The sequence below is a fragment of the Leptonotus elevatus genome, chromosome 17, assembly GCF_054856555.1.
Source record: "Leptonotus elevatus isolate MCC_2025b chromosome 17, RoL_Lele_1.0, whole genome shotgun sequence".
Taxonomy (NCBI): Eukaryota; Metazoa; Chordata; class Actinopteri; order Syngnathiformes; family Syngnathidae; genus Leptonotus; species Leptonotus elevatus.
Window position 1 is genome coordinate 17,424,366 of NC_141255.1, and position 23,593 is coordinate 17,447,958.

The following is a 23,593-nucleotide window of genomic DNA, read 5'->3' on the forward strand; positions in this document are numbered from 1 at the left end:
AACACGTTCGGTTTGAATGTTTAAAAAAACATTATATTTTTATTTTTGTTTCACGTTTTGGATTTGTAATTATCATTATTATTTTCTTAATCTTTGAAATTCATTCATTGAAATTAGGGATAGGCGAGTACCGACACAAGTCACAAGGTTTCGTTACTCACTACTTGGCTGCCGTTTCACGATCAGGAACTAGACATGAGAAATTGGAAGAATAGAAAATTCCATTAATCTCACGCAATTTTCAGGGAGAATGCTATATTAAGATCTATGGGTTTTTCTTTACAATTAACTGCCGTTTTGGGGGGGAAGGGGGGGGGGGGGGTAATGTTGACTTTATCAAAAGTACTTGTAGTATCAGCGCTTTGTACACTTCACAGTTGTTAAAAGAGCAAACACAAAATTCTTGAAACCAACATCTCTATAATGTTTTTAAAGTCTGTTCACTTCAGCCAATAATTTCACCACAAGTCTAATATACACTTTTTTTAAGAAGTATTCTTATAACATGGATTGGAATATTAAACTCATAAATCAGAGCGGTCGCCTAATGGGTGTAAAAAATATACGAAATGGTGTAAATATTTCCCATGTGCCTGTTATTGTATTCTTAATATATATATCTTTTTTATTAAGGCCGCGCCAGGATATGAAGAAGTGCTCTGACCGCAGACAGCTGAAAAAGATAACCTGGTGGAGTATGATGGCTTGATTTCCAGCCAAGCCGACCGTTATCGGATTAGCCGCGAGGGATATCAAGATTTATGTGCCCGGCCGGGATCAACTATCCGGAGAGGGCCATCTCATGAAGAAGGGCTTCATTTAATCCATAAATACACTTTATTGATCTTTTTCCTTCCCTAATGAAGAAGTGAACTATAGAAAGACATCAGACACACGTGCAAAGACATACACCGCTTCATTTCCTCACTGGAGCACCACCCTGCTGTAATTCAATCAGATGAGATATTGAAAGCGACTGGATGGCGGGAGCTGGAAGAAGAAAAAAACAACAACCACCCAGTCAAGCCACAAGCGTCGTGATTTAGTCTCACAGTGCCGATCTAATTGCATGACATTGAAACCTCGTCTTTCTTGCATTTTGTTTACAGTAACGCGATTATGCATCTTCCCTTCAACCCTTCATTTATTTTTCAGAGAGAGAGCTCAGTATTGCTCATTCGGTAATCTTACCGATTCAACGTGTCTTCATCAATGCTTTTTTTTTGTGTGTGTGTGTCTGTGTGCGTAAAATATGTGTGTGTGTGTGGGTGCGCATATGTGCGTGCGTGTGAGTTTGTGCTCATTAATTCACCTGAAACCTAGTAAAAATGCCATACCCTTCATTTAAACCAAATACTTCAGAATCCCGCTAGAGTCGTGAAGTTGTCAGGAGACCCGAGGAAGGATCAAAGAAAATAATGAAAAATGAAATCCAGCACCGACCACACACCAACTACCACCCACAGGGTTACAAACCAGAATCTTTCACCAACCCCAGAAACATCTAAATTCCAACAAATTAAGGAGACCTCAAGAAACTAAAGGAAAGACTGAAGAAAGAAAGGAAGGATAGATTCAGCGACTAGAGGAAGAAGCAGATTGTGTTTGAATTTTGGTAGATGCTGGTGTGATGGATCTGGCATGGACGAAAACCTCCACCAAAGAAGGGAGCCATCAACCCCGGCCAGGACAAAGCAAACACAACCCTCTAGGGCCCCCCGCGGGGGCCACCGGCCGGAGAGCAAATCCAGGAGCACGGAGCGCCCCCAACCCCAACATGGCCCACGCCCCAAGCCCAAGGCAGCAGAACGGGGCACGGCAGGCTCAACAGGCACACTACCGACAGTGGGAAATTATACACCCCCCCCCCCCCCCCACTCCGATCCACCTGCTTCCCTTCGATCCTTCAATTACAAGGTAGCTTGGTCAGTAATTTCCACAACAGCGCACATGAGTGCTTCTGATGTGCAGCGTGACGGTGCTGTGGATACGACCGGCCGGGCGAGCTTGACATCGGTTACCATGGTTTCTATCAGAACTGCACCGGGACTTGACTTGCCTTGAGATTTGGGACTCACTTTGCTAGACCTCCACTCAATTCAATCAACATTTATTTTTTTTTACAATGTCAAAAAAATAAGTTATGTGACAGGAATGAGCTGACATTTAAAAACCTCTAGTCAGAGTTGAAATATCATCAAATACACAGAAAATATTTGGGGATGGTGCTTGTGGTAATGTGTAACAGTAGTGAAAACACGTAACCAAAGTTTGAATTTAAACTGAAACTGTATGTTACTGTTAATTTTACAGTCAAATTATGCATCAAACTCTACTCCACATGTGTTCATACTGTGCCGACAAGGGATGTCCTGGAGTTTTTTTTATTTTTAATAAACCTTCTCTAACATTCACGGTTCAGCACACGGACTCTCCAATTATCTTTACTCATTGCCTACCTGCTTTCAGGAAACACCCCAACCCCCACTAATTAAAGAAGCTGTTGAGCATCATTATTCTTGTCGGATGCTTCCATTTGCAGCATGTTAATGGAGCCTGAAGTTGATAGATGGCAGCTTTGCATTTCCAAGAGCATCATGGAAGATAGCTGATTCTCATATTTGAATGTTAGCATATAATTTGTTGATAACCGTTGCAGAATTCAGACAGAAATCAAAGGCGGATTTATTCTCCCCACCTCCTCATCTCAACTTTATCAGAGCAGGATCACGTCACCTCATACTGGGCCGTATTCAAGAGCGGCGGAGTCAAGATTTATGCTGAATAGAAACCAAGAAGTAATTCATGCTATTTAGTTGGTTTAAATGTGCGTACAAATGACACATTTTGATACCGTACAAGACTTATCACATACAGTACCTAGCATCATTGTTTGAAATAATTTTGTTTTTTTCTTGCTTATAGAAATTTATTCATCCACTTGCTATTACAATTTCATATTCATGGCAGCCAGAAATACTCCTAAGAAGGTGTGTAAAGTCAACTGGCTCAATATTCCTTCATCCATGGATGGCATCCTGACAGCCACACAGACAGGAATCCTGACAGATCTGGTTTGCTCAATTATTGACGCCAGAGGAGCAAGGATTTTGGAGAAAGTCACCATTTTCTAGGCTGGCTGACTGATGTTTTAAGGCTGCAGCCTAACCATGGAAAAAGTCATCATGCCCCTCACTAAAGTAAGGAGGTATTTGAGGGGCCACATACATAGCAAGTGTGGAGTACTTGTGCACGACTCCTGGGGGACGCCACATCGTAAAGCCAGCCGCGCTGCTGACTTGTTCTAGCTGCACAAAAGGAGTATGAGCCTTGTACACAGTCCACCGGTGGAATTTACACATGCAGCACTGGCGGTTGTGCCCAATTTTTCACTGTACGCAAGCACGTGTGACAATTTGTGAGTGTTTTGTAAAAATGACATTCCCAATCTTGCATGACATCAAAATCAATGAAAGTGAACCACTTCCGCAAGCCTTAGCAAGAGTAGATAACAAATGTGAGGTAATTTAGTTTTCTGCCTTTGCCATCATCTTTGCGAGGGACATAATTTTTGTTGTCACTCACTCTTGACAATACATTTTGAAGATAGAAGCCGTTTTGATGACGGATGTGCAGATTTGTAAATAAAGCTGAGAAATAGACTAACCCCGAACTAAAATGATCGATGACAGACAATACTGGCAAATGGCTTCAATCACTAAAGCAGATGGCGCACATTTGGAGAGGACGTGTTTTAAAAAGCAACGTGATTGGCAACATCTGCTTTTCAAAGAGTGTTGCTGACTGATGATGCAAGACGCTTGCAGGACTTGCAGGGAGATTTTCATTTTACTTTTAAAAGCCGCAAAGTGACCTTTGCCGTGGCTTGAATGAGATCTTGATCAATGACTTAATCATGCATCATTCCTTCCATCGTCTGTCTTTCTGGAGACGGCGGATCAAGAGAGGTCACACTGTGATGTCCCCCTCCTTGTCATTTATCTTAGAGAGGAACTGGACTAAGTCGGTAAGAACATGTCTGGAGTAGCGGCCTTTTCTGCGATATCGCGCTTCTCTGTTTGCTTGTCTCTGCGGGCTTTAGGAGGAGGTCTAGCACCGCTGCTGTATAAGCGACCCCGGCTGATATTCACAGAAGTAAAAGCAGGCAGGTGTAAAAACAGACATGCACCTGCTGCATCCGGTGCACACACATTGTCAGGGATTTGAAAGAAGTCAGAGGTATTATTTTGTGAGCACATATACATGTAGCTAGCTTCCCTTAGCTTTTGCTGCACTTGACAATTCTCCATTAGGACGAGTATTCCCGGTTGGGTCGCAGATTTTTTTTCCTGTCACATATCTACTCACCTGTCATGGCATTCTGTGGTTTATTGTGATGATTTTATGGGTTTCCCACCAGGAAAGAAAATGTCATGTAGTATCAGTGTGTAGAGTTGGAACACTTATTAATATTTACGAGGCAGGAGGTAAATCTTGATGTAGATACTTTTAATGCAGTTGGCTTAAAGCATGTTTTTGTTATCATGTCAGCTAAAACAATAACACGCTCCTCAATGCGTCTTGAGCGCATCGATTTTGACATAGTCTCTCCAGCGTGTCCTGGGTCGTCCCCAGGGCCTCCCGCCGGTGGGACATGCCTGGAACACCTCTCCAGGGAGGCGTCTAGGAGGCATCTGAACCAGATGCCCGAGCTTCTTTAGCTGGCTCCTCTCAATGCTGAGGATTAGCGGCTCGACCCTAAATCCCTCCCGGATGACTGAGTTTCTCAAACTATCTCTAAGGGAGAGCCCGTACACCCAGCGGAGGAAACTCATTTAGGCCGCTTGTATCCGGGATGCTCTTTCGATCACGACCCACAGCTCGTGACTATAGGTGAGGGTAGGAACGTAGATCGATTGGTAAATCGAGAGCTTCGCCTTTCGGCTCAGCTCCTTCTTCACCACAACGGACCGGTACAGAGTCCGCATCACTGCAGATGCAGCACCGATCCACCTGTCGATATCCCGCTCCATCCTGCCCTCACTCGTGAACAAGACCCCAAGATACTTGAACTCCTCCACTTGGGGAACGATCTCATCCCCGACCCGGAGAGAGCACGCCACCCTTTTCCGACTGAGGACCATGGTCTCGGATTTGGAGGTGATGATCTTCATCCCAACCGCTTCACACTCTGCTGCGAACCGCTGCAGTGAGAGTTGGAGATCACGGCTTGATGAAGCCAACAGCACCACGTCATCTGCAAAAAGCAGAGATGCAATGCTGAGGCCACCAAACCGGACCCCCTCAATTCCTTGGCTGTGCCTAGAAATTCTGTCCATAAAAGTTATTAAAAGAATCGGTGACAAAGGGCACCTTTGGCGGAGTCCAGCCTTTATAGGATACAAATCCGACTTACTGCCGGCAATGCGGACCAAGCTCTGGCACCGGTCGTACAGGGACCAACCCAAATCAAGGGGCTCGATGCCTCGTAGTCCCGAAACACCCCCCACAGAACTCCTCTAAGGAACCGGTCGAACGCCTTCTCCAAATCCACATGTAGACTGGTTGGGCGAACTCCCACGTACCCTCGAGGACCCTGCAGAGCGTGAAGAGCTTGTCCACTGTTCCACGGCCTGTACAAAAACCACATTGCTCCTCCTGAATCCGAGATTCGACTTCTGGACGGACCCTCCTCTCCAACACCCCTGAATAGACGTTACCAGGGAGGATGATGAGTGTGATCCCTCTATAGTTGGAACACACCCTCCGGTCGCCCTTCTTAAAAAGGGGTACCACCACCCTGGTCTGCCAATCCAGAGGCACTGTCCCTGATGTCCATGCGATGTTGTAGAGGCGTGTCAACCACGACAGCCACACAACATCCAGAGCCTTTAGGAACTCCGGGCGGATCTCATCAACCCCTGGAACCCTGCCACCGAGGAGATTTCCAACCACTTCAGTGACTTCAAACCCCGAGATAGGAGAGCCCACCTCAGAGTCCCCAGACTCTGCTTCCTCAAAGGAAGACGTGTCGGTGGAATTGAGGAGGACTTCTAGGTCAGCAGCACCCCATCTCCACTATACAGAGTGTTGATTTGTGCACTGCTTTCCCCTCCTGAGACGCCGGATGGTGGACCAGAATTTCCTTGAAGCCGTCCAGAAGTCGTTTTCCATGGCCTCATTGAACTCCTCCCATGTCCGAGTTTTTGCCTGAGCAACTGCCGAAGCTGCGTTCCGCTTGGCCAGCCGGTACCCGTCAGCTGCTTCTGGAGTCCCACAGGCCAAAAAGGCCCGGTAGGACTCCTTCTTCAGCTTTACGGCATCCCTTACCGCTGGTGTCCACCAGCGGGTTCGAGGATTGCCGCGGCGACAGGCACCGACCACCTTACGGCCACAGCTCGGCTGCCTCGACAATGGAGGCGTGGAACATGGCCCATTCGGACTCAATGTCCCCCGCCTACCCCGGTACAAGGAAGAAGTTCTGCCGGAGGTGGGCGTTGAAACTCTTTGTGGCAGGGGATTCCGCCAGACGTTCCCAGCAAACCCTCACAATACGTTTTGGTCTGCCAGGTCTGACCGGCATCTTCTTGAGCCTTTGTATGTAAAAGATCAATGCCTTTCTTTAACTGTGATGAATAGGCAATTGATGCTGGGTAGCAGCAATGGTGCAATGCACAAAAGATTAATTTGCAGCATTCAGATTTGCCTGCACATATAAGCCATTTATTTCAGTAAAGATGCAGATAATTCCCTCCTGTCCTCTTCCTCAGCTATCCTAGTTTTGCAGTCTCCTCTAACGCATCATTTCCCAGTTGGAGCTTCTTGTTTTTTCTTTCTCCACCCTGCATCCCAACCACCGCTGTGCAAACTTGAGTCATTTTCGCAATCAGACCGTCTGTTAGGGCTCTGGCAAATGAGGCAGAAAGTGAGGGGAGGGAATGGAAAAAACCCCCAACAACAACACATGTTTACATTCCAAGGCCTTATTCGAGACCAGTGGTGCACATGCAGAAAAAAATCCATGTAAACATTTTTATTAAAAAAGTCTAATAGTGATATTTTTCTGCTATATTATAATTAGAAGCCATTCATTCATTAATTCAAAATTGCATCCAATGCATTGCGGTGTCGAGTTGAATTCAATTAATTGTTCATTCCTAATTCAAATTTTATACCTCTCAGCCATGAGGCAGATGCAACTATGCTGTGACAAATCACATCAGATTCCAAATATTGTCCACTACTTTCCATGCAAAACCAAATCCCAATGATAATGCGATTATTTATGAGAAATACCCCAGCAGGAATTCCTTATGTTTTGTCATCCCCAAAGCGAAGAGCAGCCGTGGTCTCATTATGATTTTTGTGTGGATTTAAGCAGGCTCGGGACCCACACTGGATTTTCATAAAAATGCTCAAACACCATGAATTATTAATAGTCACCAAGAGAAATAGAAGCTCCAGTGGAGGGAGACGGTAAAACTCACCGACTGTAAAAAAGAAAAAAAGAAAAGTGGTGTGTTTGTGAAGGGGCATCCACAATTACCAAAAGAAAGACTTAAAGTTTGTCAGCGTTTGTCAAGGACTGAATACCTGAAACAGAAACCAAGCCGACATGATTGACATCTAAACTCCAAAACTGATCATCCGAACCTAACTGGTCAAATGCAGTACATTTAAATAAATGTTAACAATCTCCAAACGTGCTACCAATTCAAACATTTCATGTCAGACAGCAAAATCAATAGCATTCTTACTTCAAGTTCAGGTCAATCATTCCAGCATCATGAAGAGCGCTCAAGCAAACAGCGAATGTAGCATCTCATCAATGGTGACCTCGTTTTGACAAGAGTATGAAAGTGTCAACCAATGTCATCATGAAACAAACCCTGCCAAGAAGAGTAAAATAAATAAATGAAAACCCCAGTAATGTTTACAATTGTCACTAAAGTAATTGAAAGTGAAACCATAAATATAAAACAAACAACAATCCCAAAAGAGTCTAACATAATTTCAAAGTTAACTTAATACAAAACACACGAACATTTTTGCATTAATCATGTATTAACATCTACATTTTTGTGTGTTTTCACAATCCAGGGGAAATGAAGGATCTCAAGTGTTTATTTTTAAATGCTTTGTCTTATTTAATATTTTCAAAAATATGAACAATTTACATAATATGTACGCCGGCTACGCCCAGGAACATCAGCTGATAAGACACGTCACAACTGTCAGTTTGACAGCTTCTTAGGTCTTTAAAAAGAAAAAACACAGGATGATACAGATTAATCACACTATTAATTTGGACTACAGATTATCCTTTATCTTGACAGCAGATGGCTACGTTAAAGGTAGCACAGGTTGTTTGAGCAATAAACATAACTATATGGTTTGGTTTATTGAACATATAAACATAGAAAAACATAAATATGTTATAGCTTTGAGCCTCAAATGCCTGCCCCATTCCCCCTTTAAACTGGAAATTTTAGATGAAATTGAATTTCAAAAAATTAATCATTTCGGTTAATGGATGGATGATACATCATGAAACTTAAACCAGTCCTGACATGTGGGCATACTGTAGTTCCAACACCTGGAAAATCCATTTTTAAACAATGAAATTAAATAAATTTTCTCACTCATCAGATTCTCTCATCTGAAGAATAAGTCTGGCATACTGGGTAAACAGAGTTGCCAGAGGTGCATTTTTCATTGGCTTATTCTTTGCATATGTGACAACAAACCCCAAAATGACTGAGACAAGTTGCCCCAAACTACCATGTTGGCTAATACTTGCTCTAGTTTAAAGTTAGCTTAAAACAGAGCGGTGACTGAGGCATGACAAGATGCCTGAATCTCTCCTCTAACGAGTCCAAATAATTTGCTGTTAGAATTTGTCTATGAACGATGCCTATTTCAAAATATATGAAGTTGAACATTTTTACTTTGGGTTGTGCAAAACAGATAACTGGCACTCATCTCAGCTCACAATGTGCTATTCTCTTCTCAGACAGTACACAAACACCTGACCATTAGACGAAGAAAATTAGCATTCCACTTTTTTGTTGCGCCCTCTGGTGGAGAAGAAAATTGCAATGTGACAACTTACCCGTGATATAACTAGTCTCCTCTATATCCAGCACAAAAACCTTCACCTGTGACATTTTATTTCACTGTAAAGACTCTCCTGATGCATTCATGTAACCTTTATCACCAAACCGTACCTGAGATGAAAGGACGCACTGTTCCCATCGGTCGGCCTTTTTAGATATATACTCTATTTTCTTGGGATGTGAGTCAGCGTAGAGTTCCAATTGCAATGAACGGGCCATGCCTCAGAAATCAATGTGTTCAATACAGTGAACTATCAACTTGCACATGAAGAATGATAATATAATGACTACTGAGAAGGTTGCCACAACATTGACATCCCCATCTTTTTTTTCTTTTTTTGATAGAGACAGAGAGAAAATGAATGGGGGAAAGTGTTGTTCCCATGGTAACGGGCATGTCATCATTGGGGCTTGGTTCGTAAGTAGCGTTTGGCCAATCACACAGGAGGATTTTAGTGCCTCAAAGGCAAAGATTGTGGGCTTTTAGGCTGTGAAATGTTCTCTTCCTATTAACAATATCTTAACAATGGTGCTGCACAAGAAACGTTAATGAATCAAAATAGAGGGTATATAATGACATATTAAAGGCATTTCAGTTGCCTTTGAAACATATTGGAGTGACGTGGTTCAACATGTCTTAACAATTCAAATTAATTAAAATTTCGGTGACTACTTAATGGTTGAGTATTTGTACTGGTATCGGGCTGAAAGTTTTATCTAACATCCATAACCGTATTTCACAATTCATTTAATGTAACACTGCATAAACAAGTGCAACCCCCCCAAGAATTATACTGCAATATTCTTCCATAAAAAACACAATATTTGACCTTAATCTCAAACAGGTTTCGAGGTGAGGGCATTATAGACTTCATTAATGTAAAGAAGCATTTTAAAAGGCCCGAAAGCACACTGAGGGAAAGATAAAACAAACAAACATTAAAGCAGCAAATTAGAGTACCAAAATAGTTCTACCCTGGAATCAATGTACTTTGCAATCTAATTGCTTTGCGTTAATGGCTCCAAGGTGTTTGGCGGACACCCACAAACACAAACTAAACACTGAGACAAAAACAATGAAAAGGGACACTCAGTCCTACCAAGTCTTTGCTTCCTGTTATAACAATGCAAATTACAGTCATGGCTAAATGTGTCACAAACAAACAAATATCAAGCGACAAGATCCTACTTAAACAGGCAACGTTCCAACACAGTTAACTGTAAGAATCCACCTGATAATACTGATTGGAACTGCAGGAGGGATGCTGAAATGAAAATGAACCAGCTGAGTACACAATGAGGCTGCTGCCACTGTGTGTGTTTGTGTGTGTGTGTGTAATGAAGGTTCCTCTTCACTGCAGGACACGCGGCCCCAAGAGGATGTTTGGATGGCACTCCTGGCAGACACATGGTGTTCTCACTTGTCAAGGTTGATTAGATATGGGATGAAAGTGATTCCCTTGCCTCTCTTCGGTGACTGGTCACAGCACCAGGGATGCGTGTGTCCGCGTATGTGTGTGTGTGTGTGTGTGTGTGCCAAGTATAACTCAGGAAAAGTTAAATTGCTGGATTACTGATCACTGAGCTTCAACATAATCATTCATATCAATGCAGTATGTGAGATATGGTTGTGGGTGTGGTTAGAATTAAAATCACTGTTTAACAAGCCCATTCAAATCATGTTGTTTTTGGCAATTAAATAGAAAAAAATACCTTAATATAGGAAGGACAATATTGCACGTTTTAGTGTTTGCAAGCCGTCAGGCTTCACTGGCTTTCCTGAGACGTGTGAATAATGTTCCTTGGCAGTGCGGGGGAACAGCAGGGAACGCTTGGCAGTAACATGTGCTGTGTGCATACGTACAGTACAACGTTTTCAATTTGGAGACACGCAGACTTCAAGTGGAACCGTTTTATCAGGTATGTGTTACAATGTTTGGTTTTGTGGCAACACCGTGTAAATTTACACCAATCACCACCTAAAAAAATGCAGCTCCCCATGCACAGCAAACATTACCAATATTAAAACCTTGCACTAAAAACTGAACTGTACTTAGTGATTCTCGCATGTCAGGCCTTGCGTAGCATACTTTGAGAAGCAGTGAATTTTTGACACAACACATCCTGGCCCCCGTCTCACCTCCTTTGCCGTCCTTCTCCTCCTCCTCGATGCTGTTCTTGATGCTGTCGTACTCCTCGTCGATGTTCTGGTTGCCTCGGATCTGGCTAAGGACACGGCGGGCCTTCTGGGTCAGCCCGCGCTGGATCAGCCAACGAGGGCTTTCGGGCAGGAACAGGAAGCCCACAAACTGGAGCATGGCGGGAACAACTGACAGGCCCAGCATGTACCTGGCGAGGAAGCAGGAAACAGGGCCTATTCATATGCCTTCAAATTGATTTCCATGGTTTGTGACAGGAAGCGTTCAATTGGCGTCAAGTTATTTCCTTGCAAGCAATGGGTGGCTCATTAAAATTAAACCCTGGGGAAGAAATGTCAAGGCTTAATTTAGACCGTTCTGTTGGAAATTGCTTTAACATTTACTGCGACCCTGCCATTAACATATATTATACATATATATTGTTGCCGTTGGACCAACATCTGGTAAGACATAATTTGGCAAATTTCAAATTTTTTCAAAAATCTATACTTTTGGTCCGTCCTCATTTGTGGGTGTCATTTTTACAAATTAGTGACCAATCTGAAGTGTTGAAAATGGCTTGTTCTCTTTGATGATACAATGCTAATGGTTGAAAAAAACATGTCTTTTTCTGGGGCTCCTGAAAAGTGACCATTTTGAAGGTACGAGGTTTTGGCCCGCTACCAGCTAAATCAAAATGTGCACAGATAAATACATGCATGTGCTGTATACAGTGGAACCTTGATTGAAATCATTAAATCAAAAAATAGCGAGTTGGAGACGTTTAAAGCACTTCATGGTGGTAACTGGCTGAAGTAATAAGATGTACGTAGATATACGACACACTTCTTTGGAGCTGCGTGCCTAACGGCGCTGCTAAGCTGATCTCTATGCCATTGACTTTGATTTGCCCCTTCCAACATGGCCGCCATGTAGGCACGTGAGCCTGCTCTAGCATGCTGTATAAGTATACAAGTATCTGTCTGTATCTAACAGACTGACAGCTACTGCACAAAGGGATGTTGAAGGTCCTCAAGTACATGCTTGAGGCACTTTTGTGCCTCGTATATTTGCTTATTTATGTGTACATCGTCAGGAAGACGTAGTCAAGCCAACTGTAGCAGCAATGGCTCCTGCTATGCATAAACGTACACAATGCGGTGAAAAGGACAGCTTAAAAAATGTATCTTCCCTTATTAAATAATATACGGAGATCAATGCCTTGGTTGTTCACAGCAGCGGATCGCAGTGTAATAACTGCCTTGACTCGTCTTTCAGTGTTTGCGGCGTTTGTATTGCCGTCACAAACGGTTGCTACCATTGTTGACAACACAATTTTATTCTAAAATCACGCTCAATCTGCAATTAAGTGTGCTAAAGAAAGATTCATTAAGTAAACCTTGTATTATACGGCACCTGTTGCCAGCGTTTAGTGGCTGCTTTAGCATTAGCGGCTAGCAGTGCTCAAGTGCTCCATAGAGACTGGCAAGAGCTGTCGGATTACTTTTCCAATGGTCGTTCACTATCAAGTGGAAATGTGTTTTTGTTGTCTTCTTTTACCATTTTTTCTCAGTTTTATACAAATACATGATTATTTGATAGAATTGTCATAAAGATATCCAAATACCAAAACATTTAATACCAGCAGCCCTACTGGACACTTAGTATTTTCTGTCCATTAAATCTAGAGTCTGTTGGTTCTGCGTCTATAAAACTGAGCTTCCACGTAAGTAACAATTTGTAGCGTCTAGACAGAACAGACCAACCCACCCTTAACACACTCACAAAGCCGATTCACTGAATGATTACAGTGAGAGGAAAATTGCTTTTAAAAGCTCTCCACGTCCACTTAAGCATACAATCAGAGTTCAACATGTTCTGACAAAGAGTGCTCTGCATGGAAATCCCAAAATTAGTTGAAAGCGAACAATAAGAGGAGGGAAGAGGAGAGCAAAGACTAATTGAAAGGAGGTGGCGACTGTGAAAATTGAGTAAAAAGAGTAGCAGGCACGTGTGCTGACACGAGCGCCCACAAAAGCCTTTTCTTCTCCTGCTCTGGCAAAAGTCATCAAGGAGATCTGCACCTTAACGCTCCTGCAGGAATCACAAGTGAGAATTCAGAAATTACTCTCATCAACGACATCAAGGCTTACATGTGAAGAAGAATCGACGGTCTTTATCTACTTTGACATTTCGCAACTCAGCATGGAGGGGGATAAAACATAACAGGAACGTGTATCGTCTGGTCCAAATGTGCCGCTGTGCCAACTTCTTGCAAATGTTATAGGTTGACTCGTGGATATATTGACATTTACATTTGGGCCTGAGTGAGATCTTCTGGCATTTGATATAATGGAACGATATGTCCTGAATGGCGATGTGAGACTCATTGGGGGACCCCATTTTGTTTTCTGTGCGGTTCTGACCTCCATCCGTCACGCTGCACGTAGCTGAAGGCGCCGTCCACCAGGCTGGCGGTCAACTGCCCGCCAGTGATGAAGAGTGTGTTCACCGTCACCAGCTGGCCACGGAGGTGCGGTGGCGACGCCTCGGCGATGTAGACGGGAACTGTCATCGAGGCGATGCCTGACAACGAGAGTAGTACGCAAGGTTATCAAGCTGATGGCAGAGCAATGGAAATCTATCAATTATTTTCAAACTTTCATGCTGGAGAAAAACATAATAGAGTGCTGCTAATCAAGGCTAACAGCGGGAGTCTTCAAGACAACGTAAAATAAGCTCAGGATAAACACTACTTTGTTTGTCCATCTGAAGACCGCTACTCTAACAAGAATGTGGACACAAGACCACCATGTTCTGCAGCTGGCTCCTGATCAGCTCTATTAATAGCCTGCTTGTTATGCAAACCCTACCCCCACCCCCCAGCTTCACCACCATCATCATCATCCCCTTCTTACTCCGAATCCTCCCCATACACCACCCTGCCGATGGCCTACTGGTTACCTGTTGCTATGGCAACCCCGTGTCAGAAAACGAGCCAGGCCATCTCCAGTGGTGCGCCGCATGGTGTCAGCTTTTGGGACAACAAATCCAATAACAGAGAGACAGAGAGCGGTAGCGGGATTTCACTTCTTGTTGTGTTTTCGTTACCTCTACAGGTAACCTTGCTCTGCAAGCTGAATTCTCGCGGTATTTTTGAGTTCACAAACCACTGAGAATGCATCTTGTACCGAGCCCGTTGATTTTCACCGATCCGAAAGACCGATCACAGAGCAACTTTACGTTTGTGGGCGGGATATGCAGCTGGGACGAAACCAGGAAGCGCCCACACTGTAGGAAACAAACTAACCTAACATGGACGAATGGACGCTTCAATAAATTCTGTTCTCGCAGAATTACTCCTTATTTCCTTGTTGAATGTTGAACAGCGAGAGGCGCTTTGTGCAAATATGTTTTGTCGTCCCCCCCCCCCGTGATTGGTAGGGATGTAACAATATCCAAACATTACGATACGATATTATCACCATATGAAGCTCACGATACAATAATTGTCACGATATTGTGGGGGGGTTGGCGCAATTTTTTTTTTTAGCAATATTGTAACATTTTTTAGCTCATACTAAAAAAAGCACAATATTGTGCTTTTGTACATAACAGCAACGCATATAAACAACCTACAATCTCTAATAACACTTAATATTGAGGCACTTGCTTGCTAATGTACGCACACAATGAGTTCCTCCACATATCGACTCGCTTCACAAGCTTATTACGTTCCACTTCATCTGACCATTAGCGTGGATTTTAAACATAAAAGGGCCATACTGAACATGACTTATGAAAATTAAACAGCACTAAAAAAAATGCCACCAGAGGGTGCTAGAACTGCACAAATGGAAATTTTAATATCCTGACATGACGACGATATTGTGGCAGTTTTAATATCACGATATCACAATATTGCCGTTATTGTTACATCTCTAGTGATTGGTCAAAACAAAAGACGGTAGACGTGCACAATATCGCATCATCCAATTAGTTTGGAGTATTGTACAGAATGTCCCGCCTTTCCCAATCAAATCACCGTGGCTGTGTCCGAATGTGCACCCTAGTCCATATGTAGTGCCCTACTGAGGGGACAATCCATTTTGTAGTGGTGTCCGAATGTCCAGAGAATGAAAATGTAGGGCACTCAAAATTACCCACAATGCACTCTGAAAAGTAGTGAACATTGATGTTCACTCAACCGGGTTAATATAGACCACAATGCATTGCGAGTATGAAAAAAACATGGGGCAAGTGACACCGCAAGCGCGAGAATCAAAGCGATACATTAATATATACTACGGAAATAATTCATTCGTTTTAGTTGAAAATATGTACAACAAATAAAGTACAGTTTTAAAACATTTTCATTCACAATAACTAGTCAGAGATTTATGCGCTGGTGTGTTGTAACAGTTACGGTGGTCACGTGATATGCGACAAGGATAAAGTAAGTAGCAAACTGTGAATTGTTGGTTTAAAATCGCTTGTGGCACCCTCCGCTGCGATGTAATTTTTTCCTCTCCCGGGTTGAGCCCACTTCATGGGCACGAGCCAGTTCAGAATACTGTAAATTCCAACATATTGGCAAATTTGTGGGCATGTGCTTGTGTCATTTCACTCACCACAGAGCTAGTTACATTACAGTGAGTGTTCATCAACCTGCGTCAGTCCTGAATATTTCCGCTATATATATATATATAGCGGAAATATATAATATATATATATATATATATATATATATATATCCTTATTTTTCATGTACAATTAATACCTTTAAAAACTAATTTTCCACTTGCTGTACACTGAAGATGACATCACCTGTGCTGAGGAAGTAGGTAACGACCAATCATGGCTCACCTGTTTTCTGGGTTTTGTAGTAGTAGGTATCGTTATTATACAGGTTTGGTCAGTAAACTGAGCCGTGATTGCAGGTCATTACCTACTTCCTAAGCACAGGTGTTGTCATCTTCAGTCGACAGCAAGTGGAAAATGTTGTTTTTAAAGGTATTAATTGTACATGAAAAATAATGAAGTTATCAAATTCATTCTGGACAAAATATTAACTTTTTGTTGCTGAAAACGGCCCAATGACTCAAGTATCCCTTTATTAAAAAATTTAATAAAAAATACAATAAAAAGTGTGCATGTGTTGGTGTCATCCGGACAACATGAGTACCAGTTACTGGAATGTTCTAAAAATAACTCACCATTGATGGGACGCTGTGCAAGACAGTGTGCTTGCTAAGAAAAATTAAAACAGCACAATTCAACTGAATTTTATTCATAAAGCGCTTTAAAACAGCCATCGCTGCATCCAAAATGCTGTACATGGAATAGAAATCAGGCAAGCAGTAATATATATATATATATATATATATATATATATATATACATAAAATAAAATAAATCAATAATAAAAAATATCATTGGGATCTATACATATGACTGGTTTAATAACAATGTATGTAATGTCATGTAAAATATTGGTATCACCTTGAAGATCATGCATGCATGTATGTCGTATCGCGAGGTTGTTGGCAATATTAAACCTTTTAGTCTTTAGAGGCAAAAAGATGACAATTAGTCACTGTCCCACTATTTCTGGACCCGACGTTGTTACTCGATGTGGAATTTCTGTCCAGCTGTAGCACATGCATCAAAACCTGGCCCAACCGTGCTTGCAGTACAACGTTTGTATGCACGAGCGACATTATGCAGCAATGCCTCCATCTGTATTCATCTCATTAAAGCAATGTCCTGTCTTGTCTGCCGTTTTCACCTCCCCGTTGCCCTTGTTTCATTTAGCCGAGCCGTTCGGATTTCACTTGGGCAATGGGCCGCCCATGCCAGTCAGGCGCTCGGGCGAGACGGTGACTAATGATCGTGTCCGTTTCACTTTTTTTCCGAGGGAAAACGTGTACAAGCCAATACCGCTGCCGCCGGCACAAAGGTCAAAAGTCACTTGACATTTTCGCTCGTGGTAAACAAGAGAGAGTGAGGCTGTCTCTCGATGGAACAACACTATTCAACTGTTTTCTGCCTTGATAGTATCAAATGGTTAGTGAAGACATTTTCTATTTATCTTTGTCAGGGTTACAGCAGAAAATCCACTAGGAGACAAGATTAAGAACACAGACTGAGTCAAACTTTTTTTTTGCAAAAGAAGAAGGTCATTTCTTTGATACGCTCAAATGCCTTCTCCTTGGTTTTTATTCTCTCTCAAAAAGGGTGTCTTACAAGCTTACAAAACAATTCCATCTGCGGGCAAGCGACCCACAACCTACCCAACCTGTTGTCCCCTTGCACGCAGCATTCTCTTTTCTAAACAACAATATAAAAATTCTAATTCCTCCTTACTACACTATGTTGAACAAGTAAATACTAATGTTTGAATACGCAGGTTATATGTGTTAAAATGAGACAATTTATATACATTTTCCATCAATCTTCCACTAGAAAAAGACGACCTCAACATTCATTGTCGCTGGTGTTCACGTTGTTGTTAATGAGGTTCGCTTTCAGGGACAGTCGTGTCCTTGCACACAAAAGTTACTGTCATCTTAAACTGGCCTGACAGCGATGATGGAGGAAGCTAATTAGGATTCCAAGATAAGGGAGAGAAAAAAGCAGAGTGAAAACTCTACAGGATAAAGAAGTTGTCAAATTGACAATGGAAAGGGGAGGGGGTGTGGGGTGGTTCCTGAGTGGTGATTTAATCCGGCGGAGAGAAATAGAATATTACATCCAGTTGTAATCAAATTGGGGAAGCTCTGTTTTGTCTCAAACTAAGTATAAATTAAAGTCTAAGAAATGGAACAGCACAGAGTACAGCGAGGACATCGATAGGCATGACACAAGTGCTTGGCACAATGTTTAATATCGTCATAAAAATGAAATAAAATACAAATATATCTTGAACTTAATACAAATGAATGGTATTATTAATTTATGCGAGGTCACTGATGACTATGTTAATGATTTTGCACAGTAATTGAGAACAATAATACCAATAGGCAAACGATTGTTTTGATAAATCTGTGCCAATGTCTTTCTTTAAAGCACCGCAATATAGATTAGATACTATTAGATACTATTAACATTAGCATTAAGATAGCAAACGGAAAGGCTAAGATATCTGGTTGTTCAATGTGTGAATCTTTTTTTTTTATGTTTGGTTCGACAGTGAAGTTCAACTGGTAGTGGAATTCAACATTCAGAAACCTCTTTTTTGATGAATTGTTCTTAATTTGTTAAGCGTGATCAATTGACTTCACTGCTAAGGAGTTTCACCTACCTTCAATTTATGTTTCCTTGGCAACAGGTTTTGTCACTGTCCGCTATCTTATTAGTCATTATGCTACTTCAATAATCGACTTTTCACTTGTGTTCTTTCGCTGGTGTTTTTTGTAAACATTTTTGTTAAGTATTTATTAGCGGCACCTATGTTGCCTCTTTAATAATCCCAGCAAATTAACTCCTGGCTTTTCACTGTTTTGCTCTCACTTCCTTTCATTTACTTTGTTGTCTTCTTATAAAAAAAAGTTTGTATTATTTCTAGCTTTAATCTGACTTTTAAATATCGTCATTCATATTTATTTGTTTGTTTAAGCAATTACATCCATTAAATGTAACTAGTGGTGCAGTTGTTTTGTTCTTTGTATTTGCATTCTTCCACATGCACCTGAAAAATTCAAATCCACACCTGTTTTTATTTGCAATATGCTAATCAAATTTTCAGATAACGACATCATTCAATGGATGCAATCATTTCTTGTCAATCACACTAACATGCGGTCGCAACACACAAACAGCCCCGCATGCTTTTTTAAAAGGTCATCTTAACAATAACCAGCCAAGGGATGACTAACCAGAGGTCTTATATGAGGAGAACCAATAGAGACGACTTGTGATGTATGCGACATTTCCTGGTCAGGTGAACAGTTTCCCTGACCTTTTTGTGGCTAGTTCATCTCAGAATTGCTAAAATGTTAGCGTCTCGGTTTTGTAATGTAAATGTGAGAATGCAATTGACAGTCTGGGGCGAATAATAGCGCCTGATGAAAAATGTTTCCTTAATATCATCTCCGGTAATTGCGGTGCCAGAATGTATTTCCTGTTCCATCAAGGTCTGGTTCATTGCATGCTTGTGTAATAAACGCATCTAGATGGGGAAAGATGTTGATGGCGAGGAGCAAAAGATTTTAAATTAACAAGCAAAATGACCTAATGAAGGACTTGGTGATTTAGACCCCCCACCCCCTTGCCTCCGCCATCTGCAAACAAACAGAGCTTGATTGTGTAAACGTGTGTATTCATCCTCATTTTGGAACTGCTCATTGAAAAGAGGCAAGATGAATCATTTGCATTGAAGCACATTTTCAGGAAAAGATCCATCAGGAGTAATTATGCGTGTAAAACAAAAAAACAAACAAAAAATCACCATTTCATGCTGGAAAATGACTTTTTTTGCATTTACTTGAGACTGTCATGATCTGAGCTGTCCGGCTGCGCTCAGTTGTTGTTTGTTATTGTGTTGCAGCCAGTTGACCACGAGGCGTTATGATTTGTGTATATCATGGTTAGGTTTGTTGTTAGGGCTTTGTGTCCCGTCTTTCTCGTTAGGTTTTGTTTGCACATGTACTCGTCATCCTGTTCCCTTGTGTCATCCAATCATCTCCCCCAGCTACTTGTGTTTTGTCCAGGTGTCTATCGTTGTCTCGTCAGTTGGCTTGTATTTGGTTTCCTGGTTTTGTTCAGTCTTGATTGGATCAATGTCGCTGTCACCACTCTTGTGTTTTGTTGTTATTTTGATTTTTGGTCTTTTTAGAACTCTGTTGGTTTTGTCTATTTAGAGTTTTACCCAGTACCCCTGTTAATGTTTTTGTTAAATAAATTATGGTCAGTACTCCATTCAAACTTGCCCTGGTTCTCCTGCATTTGGGTCCTCTACCCCCACCAATGCGCCTCACACAGCTGTTTTCTTTTTTTCTCTTTTTCTGAGAGAGAGCTCAGTATTGTTCATTTGGTAATCTTACCGATTAGACATCATTGCTCTCTCTTTTTTTTCTTTTTTTTGCATGTGCGTGCGAGTGTGTACTCATTAATTCACCTAATACCTATTAAAAATCCCATACCGTTTACCTAAACCGAATACTTCAGAAACCAGCTAGAGTCGTGAGGTTGTCAGGAGACCCGGGGAAGGATCAAAGAAAAGAAAGGAAAGTGAAATCCAGCACCGACCAGACATCACCTACTACCCACCGGGTTACCAACCAGAATCTTTCACCAACCCCAGAAACTAAATTCCAACAAATTAGGGAGACCTTGAGAGACCAAAGGAAAGACTGAGGAAAGGAAGGATAGATGAAGCAGAGTGAGATCCACAGACATCAGCCTCCACCGATTCAACTACCAGAAGCAGATTGTGTTTGAATTTCGATATATGCTGGTGTGGTGGATCTGGCATGCATGAAAACCTCCACCAAAGAGGGGAACCGTCGACCCCGGCCAGGGCAGAGCAAGCACAACCCCCCAGGGCCCCCAGGCCATGGCAGCGCCAAGGCACAACCCCCGGGCGCCGCAGGGGCCACTGGCCGGAGAGCAAACCCAGGAGCCAGGAGCGCCCTCCACCCCAACATGGCCCGCGCCCCAAACCCAACGCAGCAGAACGGGGCACAGCAGGCCCGCCAGGCACCCCACCGGCCCACAGCCCCCACTCCCCCCACGACCCCCTCCCCGCCACACACCTGCCACCCACCACAACCCAGCCCCAACCGCTTTGTCTGTGAACGGTAATGGGAGGTGTGAACCAGGAAATTCCCCTCACCAGCCTGGACCGGTCGATCCGGGCTCATCGTCCGAGGAGACACACTACTTCCATGAGCCGTCTCTTCCTCATCTGTCTCGGTACAGCGGAGCCAGGTTTGTGTTGTAAGTTTATACACCACTGCCTACTGATATTTGATCAGCAAACCATGACCTATTTCCGCGATTGCAGTAGGTAGCTTATATGATAAGTCTGTTGACAAAGCAGCAATTTGGGCAATGGCAGTAAGCAACGCTAACCCGGAATTGCGCGCCTCACTACCGGATATTTGATCACCCGGTAAAAGGAAGTTTAACCGGAAGCCGGCTATTGGATTACAAACAAGGACAATCATCTGTAGCCGACTACTCTATCGAATTCCGCATCTTGGCAACTGAGAGCGGATTGGAGGACAACGCCCTCTGCAGTGTGTTCCGCAGGGCCTTGAACCCTGGGATCAAGGACGAACTGGCTTTTCGCGATGACACAACAGACCTCGAGGGATTCATTGCGCTTGCTATACGGCTGGATAACCTAATGCGGGAGCGGAAGCGAGAGCGAGACTTGGAGCGCCCTTACTGTCGTCCACGGCACGTCACGAGCGACTCTTCGGCCCCCAGGGGGAACCAAGGACCGGTTCGAGAGGCCACCGGGAGCACCCCTGCCTCCAGCCTGTCCAGTTCGTTCTCCATGCCGAACCGGTTGTTTGACAAAACTGGGAGGGGCAATGGCTGATGGAGAGTGCGACAACCGGTCCTGAGCCACCATGTGAGTACACCGTGGACGAGACCGAGGTGGACGACATAGTGTGTGATCAGGGGGCCAAGAGATTTGAATTCCCCAGGGAAATCACGGGTTTTGGCTACCTAGCTAAGGTTAGGCATTGATTGACTGGTTTGGATGAATGTTTTGTTAATCCTGGTTTAGTGAGTTTCCTTAAATGCCGAACTTTTTCCCTCCGTAAACCACATCAAATTCTCTATCTCAACAGGTGTCTACTGGCGGAAGCTAGACGCATTACAGCCCCCCTTCAGGTTAAACTCTCTGGTAATCATAGTGAAACACGTCGTTTCCTGATTATGCCCTCGAGCTCTGTACCGTTAGTATTGGGCCTCCTGTGGCTAAAGTTACACAACCCTGACATAAATTGGGAAATACCAGCTATCGAGAACTGGAGTGTTTTCTGTCACACATTGTCTAAACTCAGCAGAGACTTTACCGGTTTACCGATTACGGAAATTGAGCCGGAGGTTATTGATTTAGCCAAGGTTCCTCCCAAGTATCACGCCTTCAGTAAAGGCAAATATTCAGTAAAGGCAGAGCCCAGTCTCTGCCACCACATTGCCTCTATGATTGTGCCATTAACCTCGTCCCTAATGCACCACTACCCAACTCCAAGCTCTATCAAGTGTCACAGCCTGAACAGGAAGCGCTCCATGAGTATATTTCAAAATCGCTAGCTGCTAGCCTAATTTGCGACTCTTCCTCCCCAGTGGGGGCCGTTTTTTTCTTTATTGATAAGAAAGACAAGACTTTGCGACCCTGCATGGATTACCGCAGTCTAAATGAAATAACCATAAAGGATAAATATTCCTTCTGCTGCTGGATTCAGCCTTTGCCCCGCTACAGTCAACTACGATATTTACTAAGTTGGATTTACGCAGCACCTCTCACCTGGTCAGGATAAGGGAGGGGGATGAGTGGAAAACCGTGTTTAAGACACTCCTAGGCCACTTTGAGTACTTGGTTATGCCTTTCGGACTTACTAACGCTCCAGCAGTGTTCCAAAGGCTAATTAATGACGTCCTAAGGGACATGCTAAATCACTTTTGTTTCGTCTATTTAGACGATATTCTGATTTTCTCTAAGAATCTGGACGAACACCGTCGCCACGTTCGTATGGTTCTGCAGCGCCTCTTGGAGAACCGCTTTTATGTCAAAGCCGAGAAATGCGACTTTCATGCTAAGTCAGTACAATTTCTAGGCTTCATAGTGGAGCAGGGCCAACTCCGGGCCAAGTTACAGGCAGTTGTAGACTGGCCGACTCCCACAACCAGGAAACAGCTACAGCGATTTTTAGGCTTTTCCAACTTTTCTTTAGTCAACTATAGTCATAGGGCGGGAGCTCTAACCCAGCTTACGTCAAGTAAAGTGGACTTTGAGTGGACTGGACGCAGAAGCAGCATTTAGAAAACTGAAGCATCTATTCACTCATGCTCCTGTTTAACGCCACCCTAACACTGCTTTACCCTTTGTTGTCGAGGTGCATTGGATTCCGGAGTAGGGGCCGTCCTGTGTCAGCGCTGCTCAGCCGACCAAAGGCACCCTTGTGCCTACTTCTTGCGCCGCCTCAGCCCGGCCGAAGCAAATTATGATGTTGGTAACCAAAAACTACTGCCCATAGTTTTTGCCTTGCAGGAGTGGAGGCACTGGCTGGAGGGTTCAGGGGAATCCTTCACCGTGTACGCCTACATCCGCACGGCCAAGAGACTTAATTCACGACAGGCTTGCTGGGCCCTGATCCT

The 23,593-nt window shown here is 43.1% G+C and overlaps 1 protein-coding gene across 2 annotated transcripts in view; it reads right to left on the reverse strand.

The window, feature by feature from the left end:
• Positions 1–23,593, reverse strand: part of slc2a13a (solute carrier family 2 member 13a) — a 47,686-nt gene that overhangs the window by 19,038 nt on the left and 5,055 nt on the right. For both annotated transcript variants that reach the window (XM_086059043.1, XM_086059044.1), the window contains exons 2-3: positions 13,681–13,840; positions 11,257–11,465 (exon numbers count right to left, since the gene is read on the reverse strand). In XM_086059043.1, the coding sequence (XP_085915169.1) occupies positions 11,257–11,465; positions 13,681–13,840 (369 nt within the window). The remainder of the gene's footprint in view (positions 1–11,256; positions 11,466–13,680; positions 13,841–23,593) is intronic.